Below are 13,851 nucleotides of genomic sequence, written 5' to 3'. Positions count from 1 at the left end.
GCTGTGCGCTATATAAGCTCAAATACACACACACACACATACACATTGAACACAACTACGCTGCCACCACTGGATCCCACCCTTCTGGTGAATGCAGAAAACACATTGCACTAGGGAGATGATCTACCCTCCCGAGCTAGGGCCACCTAACCAGAACACATTTTTCACAGAACGGACATTTAAGTAACTTCCTAAAATCAATAACCTCCTTTCTTTGCGACCATTTACAATACAGAGTTTTGTAGGGAGGCCGGTTATCGTTGTGGTACTGCGCAAACACAAGTCCGGATCCCACCGCTAGCCACCAGTGTAGGAAATGGGACCCCCGGCCGGCCAGGGCTTGCGCCACAACCAGTCAGAGACCGCCACTCCTATGTAAAGTCGACCCCTGCTCGCCCTCTAGGTAACGCGGCGCGGGCAGTCAGGCCTATCTCAGAAGACATGTGTGAAGCATTTGCGCACGCACCCACCAACAACAACATCCCAGGCCTCCCACAAAAGGAACTCCACGCAAAGTATATATGAAAATAGTCATTGTATTAAGCAGGACACATAGGAACACACATTGTACAAGGTGCCAGGGGCACGGGCAGGGGTTACAGGGAAGAAGGTACAGCGCAGGGCCAAGGGACCACTGCCAGGAATCACATACAGGAGACATCTGGTATTCAGGGGGGAAGGGAGGACAGGATACATAACATAACAGGGGCACCCGTAGAGGTGCAGCACAGAATACTTGCGGGGATCACATCAGTCTTAGTCCATAGCAATCCACAGGCCAGCTGGCCTTTCTGGGGCAAGGTGCCCAAGAGTCTCGATGTTCAGGGCAGGCTGCAGGGAACCCGGGGCAAACCTAAACGTAGCAGTTGCCCACGAAGTGCTGGGCAACTGAGGGGCATCGTGGGAGCCTCGCCGGCTCTGGGGAAAAAGGTGCCAACTGTTGGAGCCACTCGGGCTCGGGAACAGGGGGGGGCGGAGCCTAGCAGGCTCGGAATGGCCAGGGGCACGTGGTGGAGCCTCTCGAGGCTCATGGGGGCAATGGCACGGTGGAGCCTCTCGGGGCTCAGGGGCTGACATATAGATGGAGCCTCTCGGGGCTCAGGGGCTGACTTGTAGATGGAGCCTTCTCAGGGCTCAGGGGTTGAAGGGGCCAAAGGTGGAGCCTCGCAGGGCTCAGACCATAGGTGGGGCAGGCGGAGTCCCTCTCGGGGGACTCGGCTTCGTGGGAGGCCTCACGGGCCTCAGGGCACAACCGGGGATTCACTCGAGGGGAGGGGCGGGCACCGACAATGTGTCCCGACGCCCCTCCTCTCCATTGCTCGCCGCAGCACTCACCGGTTTTGGTGCGCCGGTCTCCTTTGCTGCGCCAGCCTTCTCCTTGTGCTCCGGGGCTCTCTCCCTCTCGGGAGCCCTGGGGGGGGGGGTCAGCAGCTTCACGGGGGTATCGCAGGAGCGCGGAGTGGGCTCCCGCCGCTCCTGCTTCGTCGTCCTTCTTCGGCCGGCCTCTCTCCTTCTCTTGGGCCGGCAGCCAATCACGGCGTGGCCTGGGGGATGACGCTAGGGGGGAATCCCGGGCCGGCAGCCAATACCAGCGCGGCCCGGGGGTGACATCACTAGGGTCCCGGGCGGCGGCGGTGAACTCGGGGGGGGAAATCGACGAGGAGTGGGCTCCCTCGTAAGGCACAAGGGCAGGGAATAAAGCGAGGTAGGCACTCGCTGGGGGTGTCGAACCTTTGTAGCACGGGGCAGACACCGGGTGAGCACCGGCTTGTTGAATATAGCGCTTCCAGCGCTCGTGCAGGAGTGAAGCGCCCCAAAGCAGTAGAGGACAGGGAACAAAGTTAGGAGAGCCTGCAGTTTACAGCGCCGAGACGCCTCCGGGCATTTGTTCGCGCTATACTAAATGTTAAAATAAAAATAAAAATAAAATAAATAAATAAACAGCACTTCCAGGTGCTCGGCAGAAGGGACAGCGCTTCCCAAGCGCTAGATGCAGGATAACAAAGTCCATAGGTAGTCCAGGACCTCAGGGGGGGGCCAGCAGCGCCAAGAAGGGGAAAGGGCCATCCTCAGTCCAGGAGTAGGGCAGGGCCCAGGGAGGCACGCCAACCCTGAGCCCCAGCAGCAGCAGCTCCTGGTAGATTCAAGTTGAGAACAAGAACAAGTCCAGAGTGTCACAGCACCCTTTTTATACACACATTCTTGGTCTGAAGGGGCAGGCAGGGGGAGAACCAGCTGGAACTGGTTATGGGGGATTCTTTACACTGGCCAGGCTAGGAACATCAGCCGCACCCCAGGGGGTGGAGCCAGCATTGTCTGGGGAAAACCCAGCCTCATTCATGACACTCAAACCAGACAGTCAATCCACAAGCAGACCCAGGCTCACTCCTCCCCTCACATCAGCATGCTAAACACTCCATTCACCACCGGGCCAGACCCTCCCAGATCCTGGGAGCCAGGCTCACCAGCCAGCCTCGGCCAATCATACGCCAGGCACATATTCCACAATTATGCCAACTTCCAAAAGGGGGACTTCTACACTAGACACACTCATACCTCATATACCGTTGCGCAGCATTCAATCTCACGAGTTCATACATACCAGACTTGACCCTGCACACCCTACGCATCGGGAACTACCGAGGACTCATCCATTCCCCATGTATTCCTACGGAAGGGTAGGTCGCTCTCTCTTCACACTCACTCAGAGGGGGAATCACCATCCCCAGGTTACATATACCATATAAACTTCAGGGGCGGACCTGCCAGACGGGCCACCTCCAACAGCAATCCGGACTTGGATAGATCGCCCCCCCCCCCCCCCCCCCGGAGGCCGGCGGCAGCTGCGAGAATGCTAGATGGTGTTATTGTCTGTATGGACCTATGTGTTGTGTGGCGACGACAGGGGAGGATACACACACTACTCAGTGTATCATAATATACACTAGGCCTGGGCGGTAAATTCCGTTCCGCTAGCGGAACTTGGGTAATTTTGCGTACCGCGGAGAACGTGAAATTGCCCAAAATTCTGCATTCCGCGACTTCGCAAAATTTGCTTGTGTTCTCAAAATGCGTGTTCGAGAGATATTTCCCCCCGAGCACGCAAACAGCGATTGCGAACAGTTAAAAAGCATCATGGACAAGCAATTCCGCGTGTTCGCATTGATTTGTTACCGTTTCGCAAAGATTTGCGTAATGCTATTACGCAAATTCCACCGACTCCTAATATACACACGCAAATAGATTACTGGCTGGCATCCTCTCCGTTAATAGACCAGGTCCGGCAGTGTGTGATTCTGCCGCACATACTTTCTGATCACTCCCCGCTGTTGCTAGTTCTAACCGCACCGAGGAAGACTTTGCCGCCGTTTACGTGGTGATTTCCCCCTTACTCAGTGCTAGACCAGCTGTTTAGGGAGGACATGGTGGAGGCCATAGAGCCTTTTTTATACAAATCTTGGCTCTGTAGACGACTTCCAGACCTTTGGGAAACGTTAAAGTATATTTTAAGGGCATCGCGATGGCCAAACATGTGGGCGTGCTAAAGGCCATACGGAAGAGGTTATCGGACCTAGAATGCAAGTTGAAAGCCCTAGAGCAGCAGCAGGTTGCCGGGGGGTGGGGGGGAGGGGAGTGGCTATAGATTCGGAGATTAATGAGTTGCTCTAGGAATACCATGAGTTTGCAGATAGTGGTGAAGCATATGGGCAAAAATGCAACGGCTAGGTCCTATGGGGAAGGGGACAGGCCGGGTTCAGTATTGGCCTGGATGATGAAGGAAAGACATGGTAAGGCACAGATCTCTGAGATTAGGACTGCGGATGGGGTGCTTCTGTCTGAGGCGATGGAAATCGGGGAGCGGTTTAAACAGTTCTACTCAGATCTCTACAAGTCTCGGTCCGAGGGTGTGGACGACCAAATAGCGGATTACCTGGAACATATACAATTGCCATTCCTTTTTAACACGTATGGGGAGCTCCTAATGCACCCCATAGAGAAGGAAGAGATCACTGAAGCATTGGCGGGAATGAGAGCCAGCAGTGCCCCAGGGACAGACGGTCTAACTGTACCATTTTACAAAACCTTTATTGATTTGCTTCTCCCCCATCTGACTACCTTGTTTGACGATATGTGTGTCACGGGCACAATGCAGTGGACGATGAGAGATGCCCTTTTGGTTGCCATCCCCAAACCAGGAAAATCACCTGAGCAGTGCAGCTCGTACCGCCCTCTCTCATTGCTTAATGTGGATACTAAGATATTCGCTAAAATATTAGCTACCAGACTAGCCCTTATGTCTAATATACTGGTTGCTCTGGAGCAGGCGGGATTTATCCCGACTAGGAACCTAACCTATAATATTCGCACAGTGTTTGGTACCATGCAGCACGTGAGACAGGAAATTAAAGTGATAGCTCTTTTCCTGGATATGGAAAAAGCCTTTGACTCTGTGGAGTGGGCGTTTATGAGGCAGATGCTGGCGAGAATGGGACTGGGAACGGTCTTTTTACAGCTCATTGGAATTTTATATTATAGACCTATGGCACGTATTCGCCAGGGTGATTTGGTCACAGGCTCATTTCCCATATCAAGGAGGACAAGACAGGGTTGTCCCCTGTCGCCACTGCTATATGCCTTAGTGGCAGAGCCCTTGGCCTGTGCGATGCGGGAGTATCATGGCAACAAGTGAATAGGTTTTCCGACGTACAGGATTGTGGTATTGCCCTATGCGGGCGATACGCTGCGTATGTTTGGGACCCCGAAAATTACCTGTTCTCAATCATCTGGGAGGTCATCCACTTTGGAGAGTTGTCGGGGTTGAGAGTTAACTGGGCAAAGTATTTGGTGTTTCCACTCACTCCCACTAGGGCGGAATTTGAGATGGAGTACCCACTGCAATGGACTACTGATTCCATTGGATAGTTAGGTATCAAGTTGCATACCGATCCCAAAATAGTCTTTAGGGAAAACTACTGCCAGGTTACTATTTTTGTTTACAAATATTCCCATAGTCTTACCGCGCTCCTTCTTCCACAGACTCGGGCAGTCCATGATAAAACTGGCTTGGGCAGGCAGGCAGGCGAGGGTACAGTGGAATATCCTTACACTACAATATCATATGGGGGGACTTGGGGCACCAGACTTCGAACTATATTATAGGGTTGCGCAGGGAGCTCAGCTTCATGCTTGGATACATGGCGAGGCGAATATACCATTTATACAGATGGAGAGACTGTTTGCGGAGCCAATCCCACTGACAGCCATGATATTTGAGCCTGTGGATTGCAGAACTGGCATCCTGGACTCTATAAACTCCACTAGGCATGCCTGGCACAGTTTATTGCAGCAGCAGGCTGGAGCACTGTTGTATTCCCTTGCCATGCCGATGGAGTGGGTGCGATGGCTGGGGCAGAGAAAAGGGCGTGGAGGTGGCCGAGGATCTCTTTCTAGACGGAGTAGTGAAGACCTGAGAGCAGGTGGTGGGGGCTGGTAGAAAAAGCACACTGCTGAGTAAATTCCAGTTTCATAGGGTGTGGGGGGCCTTGCGTGACATGCTAGGAGATGGCATGGAAGAACCTCCAGAAGTGCAGGAGCTGACTTAGGTAATTAAAACCAAGTCCCCCCGGAAGATGATCAGTTATGTACAAACTAGCCATTGCACATAGGGAAAACAGATACACAAAGGCCAGGTATGCATGGTAGCGGGATCTGCAGATACAGTTGACTCTATGTGGGCTTGCTGCTGTACGAATACTTGAAAGATCTTGCTCCATGGCAGGCATAGGCTTGTGCACTTCAAGTTCATCAATAGGACCTATTACACCCCAGAAAGACTCTGCAGGTACGGCCTACGGGAAGAGGCTATTTGCGAGAGATGTGCAGAGCCGGCTGCAGGCTTTCTTCACTTAGCTTGGCAGTGTCCGGGAATATACTCGTACTGGGTAGATATTTTTAGAGAGCTGGGGAGAGTGGTGGAGACCGACCTTGCGCTGGACCCAGCAATGTCGCTACTGGGGTACACCAAGAAACTGCCTAAGGAGATGCACAGGATGGTGGTTATGGGGCTACTGATGGCCAAGAGACACGTCGCAATGTGTTGGATGAGGGGTCCAGTTCCGACACTACGACTATGGTCACGTGATGTGATGTATTGCTACACACAGTCAGAAACTTACAGCGAATTGCTCCCGCCTAGGCACCAGACGAAGAATTTTTGGGAGCTATATACTGTGTATAGACTTAACAATACAGTGGAAACGAAGAGAGAGGTAGTGGAAGCAGACGGGGAGGTGGGGACAGGCCCTATTGAGATTGTTGGCGGAGTATAGGGGGTGTGCCGGACAGGAAACTTTACATGCACCATACGCTCTCAGGCTGCGGAACGCATTGGGTCATAACTTTGTTTGTAGCCACCAGGGACACCACGCTGAGCGACTTGTAGTATTTACACAGGATCCTAATGGTTAGTATCACCTGCCCGACACGGGTTGTTGGCATTACGGCTGTGTCACACATTTAGAGAGTGCAATCTGCACGCCCAAAGGCGATTGAAGTGTGAGAATCTATCTAGGCAGGTTTGTTTATTGATGTCATAAAGTTTTATAAATAAATAAAAATGAAAAAAATATGTCCACATTATCAATTGTTATTGGGACTAAAGGGTCAGTGATAGTCTTGTCCGAATGGATATTGTTAATGGCTACCCAATCAACAGCTAACATGAACTCCTCAAGTTTCTTTTCTACTAATACATGTTCACTATCAATAACATTGTCTTGAATATACCGAACAGGAGTGTGTCTGCCTCCTCTACAAACATTGCCAAAGTGGCCAATCTTTTTGCATTTTCAGCCTTTGTGTGCTGCAGCTGGACAATTTTTAAAATTAGATACATGAGAGTTTGAACCACATCTGAAACCTTGTATTTTACCACGAACAGACGATGCACCTCTACCACCTCTGAAGAGTGTAACTTCTAGATTTGTTCGAAGAAGTATCGGGAATGTGTGGGGTTTTAGAATAAGAATTTACAACACTAGTAGTAGGAGACGGTTAAATTTCCAATTGTTTGGCATCAATATCAGAGGTTTTGATGCTTTTAGCTATATCGATGGCTCCATCCAAAGAAGGATTTTTGCAAGACAGCAGTCTTTGTTGAATCTTTTTTAAATAGCATCTAGATACCAATTGGTCCCTAATTAGTTGTGAAGTGACGTGTTCAAAATCACAACAGCCGTCAAGAACTTTCAGGGCAGTTATAGAAGTATCAATAGACTCATTGGGACCTAGAATTCGAGTGAAAAATGAGTGTTGGTGGACTACGAGGTTAACTTTCCCCTCAAAATAAATGGATAATTTCTTTACAGCTAACTAATATTCGTCAAGATCACCCAAGTCTTGACCTAAGTAAACAGGTAAGTGATCGAAAACCTTCTGCCCCTCCACACCTAAGTAATAATACAACAAACTGCGTTTCCTTTCATGTTTGATCTTTAGACCATCAATGGCACCTAGGTAGGCTTCAAAAGATCTGTACCAAAGGCGCCATTTAAGAGGAGGTTCTCCGGGTTCTTGTAGAAAGTGTGTAGGAGGAGTAACAAATCGCATAATGCTAGTAATAAAAATATAAAAAGTTGAAGAAGAAGAATTAGAGGAGAAAGAAAGAAAGGAAAGAGAAAAAAAAAATTATAGAGACAAAGTGAGACACTGCAAGATGTTGATCACAAATATGTGTACCAATGCGCAAGTGCACAGTACCTTAAATAACAGCAATGCTTTGGCAGTAAGATGCTGAAGAGTAGAAGAGAGAAAAAAAAATCATCCCAAGCTTGTCACCAATTTTTAAGTGGGTTCACTTTGTTGATTGAAGCAGTACGTGGAATGAAGAGATCAGCCTGTAGTACTCTTGTATCTTGAAGAGGTTTATTGAGTAAAAAGGTACAAGTTAAGTGCAGGAGATGTGAGGGCTAAGGATGGCTGCAGCAACTGACACAGCAGTGTTCCAGACCATCGCCCAAGCATTCTAAAGAAATAAGACATAGAATACAAGCACAAGTGAAACTGAGGATTCTACAAATAATATATAAAACAGGGGCACAAGCAAAAGATGACTAAGAAGAATGAAATCACAACAATACGTTGGAGAAGTTGTGCGGTTCTGTGCTCTTCCGTCTGGTACATTAAAACAAGAAGATCAGTGTAAAAATGATAATGACAAAGTAACATGTTTCATGTTGAAAACAGTTCGGACATTAGAGGAGCTCAGAGAGCTTCAGAATGAGGCACCAGAAGAAGAAGAAAAGAAAACGTGGGAAGCAGCAGATTGTACAAAAATCTTGAATCAGGCTTCTCCAACTAATAGATCGTGAGCTACTAGTAGCTTCCCAGCCAGCTGTAGGGAGCGCTCCTCTTTGCGGGCAGGCCTACTAAATTAGAAGCTTCTGCTTGGTTGAAATAATATACTAGTACCAAAAGTGAGAGTGTATATTTTAGACGAAAATATGTTTATGATCAGAACTCATAAGCTGATATTTGGAGAAAAATGGCTGAATTTCCAAAATATATTTAAATCTGATATTTGAGGGGTAAATGAAGTGGTATTGGGTAGACATTCTACAAATGTTGCCATCTTGGTACCAGAGGCATGGTGCCATGGCTGTTATGTGTTACCCATGTAGAAGCATACCATATTAGCAAAGCCTTTCTAACATTACGGTGGCAACCACGCCTGATGTGCCGGGGGGGGATCACTGCTGGTAGTAACCTTGCATATGGCGACCATTAATGCAATCTTGTCAGATGTGGTCACTGTTACAAGACTAATAATAATAGTAGCTCTCGATGAGTTTCATTGAACATATGTAGCTCTTATTACAGAGAGGGTGGAAGACCCCTGACTTACATGATATCTGCATGTCGGACGAGAATAAATTAGTGTTGCCCAATTCAATGTTACACTCAAAGTCCCAACCCATGCATGGACCTATACATGTTGGGCGTGATGCCGTCGTCCGGTCCTTTAGGAAGTACTGGTTCAATCTACACTTGGCAGAATATTTGTGTTACTGGCAGTGGTTAAATGCTGGGAAGAAAACTGGTGATGGGTTACATGGGCGAGTTTGAGTGACCAATCACAATTCATGAAATAGATTTTATAGAGATACTCTGAATACATCTTAGTAACGGTGTGGATGATAAATATACATACCCATAAACCTGATCTAGAGTGGCTAGAGCAGGCGGTAAATATACTTATCCATGAATCTGAAAATGAAGTGAAGATAAGGAAAGCAAGATGACAAGTATGAGTTCCCACTTCACATTTATCAATTGATACATGAAGAAAAGGGGATTTTAGTTCCCCCCCCCCCAAAAATATATCCCACAACCTAGCACTTATCGAGAGAAATATGACGGTACATATTTAAAATTATATTTCTGAAGGTTTACCAGTCTCTGCCATGCACCTGATTTCTGTGGCCGGTCCACATGTCTGCTCCCTGGTTGGGGCAGAAGAGGAGGTGGTGGGAGTCAGCAGATACACAGACAACACAGTTGCTTTAAAAAATAATATATGAATGAGCATTTTAGAATCTAAAACAAGGTACGAAAACCTATAGAGTGTGGAAGTGTAGCATGCATGAGGGTGGTAAATGCTCTAGAGTGTGGTAGTATGGCATGCATGAGGGTGGAATGCCAGTGTATGTGTTTGGGATGGGTATAAATGCGTGCCCTCTAGAGTGTGGTAGTATGGCATGCGTCAGTGTGATAAATGCCCTAGAGTGGTAGTATGACATGCATGAGGTTGGTAAATGCTCTAGAGTGTGGTAGCATGGCATGCATGAGGGTGGTACACCAGTGTATGTGGTTGACATTGGTATAAACGAGTGCCCTCTAGTGCGTGGTAGTATGGCATCCATGAGGGTTGTACATGCTCCAGAGCGTGGTAGTATGGCATGCATGATGGTTGTACATGCTCTAGAATGTGGTAGTATTATCGCATGCATGAGGGTGGTACACCTGTGTATGTGGTTTGGATGGATATAAACCCGTGCCCTCTAGAGTGTGGTAGTATGGCATGCATGAGGGTGGTACACCTGTGTATGTGGTTGGGATGGCGTGCCCTGGCTGTCAGCCTCCTATAGTAGTTGGTGCTCCTGCTTATCCAACTAATATTCCTGAAAGGACTGTATTAAATATGGAGTACCAAGCTGTGGTTGTGAAGTGTGGGGTGTGTATATTTGGGGGGTTGCGTGTGGCATGAGTGTGGAGTAGAATTGAAGTGGTGAGTGGAGGGGCATTGTTTCTTACCTGGTCTCATCTTGGGCTTCCACAGATGAAGCTGGCCATACCCTGGCTTCGAGGGCACCTCTTTGTCCTAAAGGCTTTCACCTCTTCTTGTAAGGCTGTGACACTTGGAATCCTACTACTCGGCCAAGATTTCTAATCCGATCTGATGAATACATTCTGGGTGGAGATCTACGCTGCATTGTAGGCCAACATGTACCTGTGCAGGGAACTCCCCGCGCAGAATTCCCTTTGTGAATAGGGCCAACAGTGAGGCAAGGTCTGACCCCCTCTGAGCTGACGGTAGACTACAGCGGGGTGCTCCTTGAAATGCTCCCCTCAGTTTCCTGGTGACGTGGGCTCTGGTAAGGATCTAGCTGACCCCCCTCCCCCTCCTAGTGATCTCATCCCCTCTGAAGCTCTGCACCTTTCTCTGCAGCATCCCTGGCTAGCATTGCATGCCCAGGTGCTCCAAGATTTCCATTCTTGGCCCTATTTACTCACCTGTCAGTCACACCCACTGTTATTTGAAGTCAGCCATTCAACCAATCTCTGCTCTCAGCCCCAAAGCATGATCCTTGTTTATTTTTGTGCCTGGTGGACGCGCCGGGCACTTTACCCACACCGGGCAGATACGGCCTTCAGTGCTCTGAGTTGTGCCGGTCTATCCTCGCTTGGACCCGATCACACCTGGCACACCCCAGTGCACACAGGTATACATGAGCTCCTGGCATCCTACAGATTTGCATCTGCTGCATCTCTGTTCACATCTCAGCCTGGAGTCTCCCACACACTGGTCCCTTCCCGCTTCCTGAACAGAGAGCATTGATTCTGCACTGTTTAGCATCCAACGTCCCTATCAATGGTGGACAGGTGGAGAGGGGGGTAAAGACAACCGAAGGGAAGGGACCAACCGTGCACAGTTTCAAACTGAAATAAAAAAACTTGTATCTAGCTTACCTTATTGGCAGAAGCTCCTGTGCCCCTAAATATGATGCCAGTCATGTCTCTGTTTCTAAGTGAAGCCCTGCCCCCCCTGCATTGCCCCCTTGGCTTGCTCCCTATTGATGACTGTGATTATTGAAAGATTTCCTGAATCTAACCAGCATTTCTTTGCTACTGACAGAACAAGGTGAGAGCTGAGAAGCAGAACATAGCATCTGAGGTTAAAGACCTGCAGCAGCTCCTGAGAGACAATGACCAGACACTGCACCAGAGACTGGAGGAGATGGAGAAGACAATCACCGTGGAAGAAAATGCAAATATTGACAAACTGTCCAATCGAATCATCTCTCTCAGTGCCCTAATAACAGATATAGAGAAGAAATGCGAGAAGGAACACCCATTGGGCCTTCTGAAGGTGAGACACTGCTTGGGAGATACAATGCAGTGCAGAAGTGATATTGGGGTGGGAGTGGGTGGGTGTCATCGTCTTTTACGCCAGAAAATTGAACAGAAAGAGATAGATGGATTCTTGTTGAAAATAGAAGAAGAAACAGACTGTAGATTGAATATCAAAGAACGAAAGTTACAAAGTGAGGTGGGACACAAGCACCAAGTGCAGCCAATTATAAAAGGACGGCTTTTTTATCAAGATGGTTGACTTACTATACACCTTAAAGGCTCCATAGGATGCTTCCACTGCCTTCAGATCAATGCTAGGGAAGCAGGAGACTGTAATCATATATGTTTTCCTGGCTGTCATTTACAACACTCCTGGAAGGATGTGTTTAAGGTTATTAATCGTTCGGGTCTATGCTAATCGCTCCATTTCTCAGGTTGGCGCTATTTAGTTCCTCGTATGAGTTCTATCATTTGAGGAACTATCAATATTTTATCTCAATAGTGGTAGCCGGATCTCTGATCCTTCAGAAATGGAAATCGGATAGGATACCATCCGTACAGCAAGTAAGATGTCTAGGACGTATGTGTTCGAGGAAGCATATGCTAAACGTATGGGTGCAGGATGCAGATTTAGAGGGATATGTATAGTTCTTCTTCATTAATGGCACCAAATGAATGATGATTATGAATTCCACCCTCTCTGGTCCTTGGGAGTTAAATACAGTTTACGTTTATTACTAGGTGCAAGATGCTCAGGATTCTTTACTTCATGGTTAGTTGTAAAACATTATGTTCGAGGCATATGAGCTGCAGATGGTACACTTAGCATTAGATCGCCACCTGGTGTTGGGCTCGGATGATTGCAGGTTGTTGTCTTCTTGGAGAAGTCTTTATAGTCACGATATAGGTGACTCCTCCCTTGGACAATACTGCGCATGGGCATAGGCTCCATCCTTAGATTGTTTTTTTCCGCCACTGGGTTCGGATGAAAGTTTCTCCCCTCCGGCTAGAAAATCTTTTCCAGCAACTTCGAAGCGGAAAACTTCCACAAACTTTTTAAAAAACTACCTTCGACATCGAAGACAAGGCTTTCGACGACATAACTTCCATTCCGGTCATCGAAGTGGGCCGTTAGGCCTATCGACGCCGTGCGGCCTATACCACATGGAAAGAACTCCGTTCAAGAAATGCCCGAAATGCCAGGCAAAATTCCCGCATATCGATCATCATGAGGTTTGCAACCTCTGTCTATCGCTGGATCACAACGAGTCGACCGGCACAGCTTGTGCGTCCTTCCGATCGAAGAAGACCATCCGGGATCGGAGGGCCCGTCGACACGAAATGAGATCAGCCCCTGCGCGGGACAATATCTTCGACGACGAGGTTCCGCTCGTTCCGGAAGAAGATGACTCCCCGGATCTCCAGATCATATCAGAGGCAGAGGACTCGGACGACTCGATTCCATCACGTCAACCCGTGAGTACCTCTGCCCCTGCACCTCCTACACTGCCCAAGCCAAAGGCAAAGGTCAGCACTCCGCCGAAAGGGCCCAGTCGAGACCAAGTGCTCCCTCTTAAAGCCCAGACATCGAGCTTGGCTCCGAGGAAGACAACTACGCCTTCAGGTGCTTCGGCACCGAGCAAACCACACGTGCCGTTCCCACCACTTCCAATGGCACCGAGGCCAAAAGACTCTTCGGCACCGAAACCGAAAGACTCTTCGGCACCGAAACCGAAAGACTCTTCGGCACCGAAACAGAAAGGCTCTTCGGCGCCGAAATAGAAAGACTCTTCGGCACCGAAACCGAAAGACCCTTCGGTACCGAAATCGAAAGAAGCTTCAGCTCCAAAGCCGTCTACCTCTAAAGATAAAGATGGAAAGTCAGCTTCCACTCCGAAGACTGCCGTTCCAGTGACAATACCTGCAAGGCCGGATCCAGAGGTCCCGAAGCCCTCGGACACGCCTGTCAAACCGAAAGTAACACCTTCGGCACCAAGACCTTTGCCACAGGACACTGTAACACCTCCCAAGGCAAAACGACAAAAACAACCTCTGTCGGAACCGAAAAAATCGACGCCGAAGAAGGTTGTAGAGGAGGAGGAGGAAGAATTGTTTAGACCAGACCCTAAACAGAAGAAAATCTACATAAATCCAAAAACTGGACATGTGGGTGCTATACCTCTTAAGAAGAGACCAGCAGAAACGCCACCTACACCTGTG

At 48.6% G+C, this 13,851-nt stretch overlaps 1 protein-coding gene across 1 annotated transcript in view; it reads left to right on the top strand.

Moving 5' to 3' along the window:
* The window catches only part of LOC147724963 (E3 ubiquitin-protein ligase TRIM39-like), a 231,772-nt gene that overhangs the window by 58,405 nt on the left and 159,516 nt on the right, over positions 1-13,851 (top strand). Inside the window, exon 3 of the mRNA XM_086966455.1 lies at positions 11,414-11,647. Within this exon, the coding sequence (XP_086822581.1) occupies positions 11,414-11,647 (234 nt within the window). The remainder of the gene's footprint in view (positions 1-11,413; positions 11,648-13,851) is intronic.

This window comes from Lissotriton vulgaris, chromosome 4_1 (assembly GCF_964263255.1).
Source record: "Lissotriton vulgaris chromosome 4_1, aLisVul1.2, whole genome shotgun sequence".
Lineage (NCBI taxonomy): Eukaryota > Metazoa > Chordata > Amphibia > Caudata > Salamandridae > Lissotriton > Lissotriton vulgaris.
Note: the sequence above shows the minus strand (reverse complement) of the source record. Positions and strands in the feature narration are given on the sequence as shown.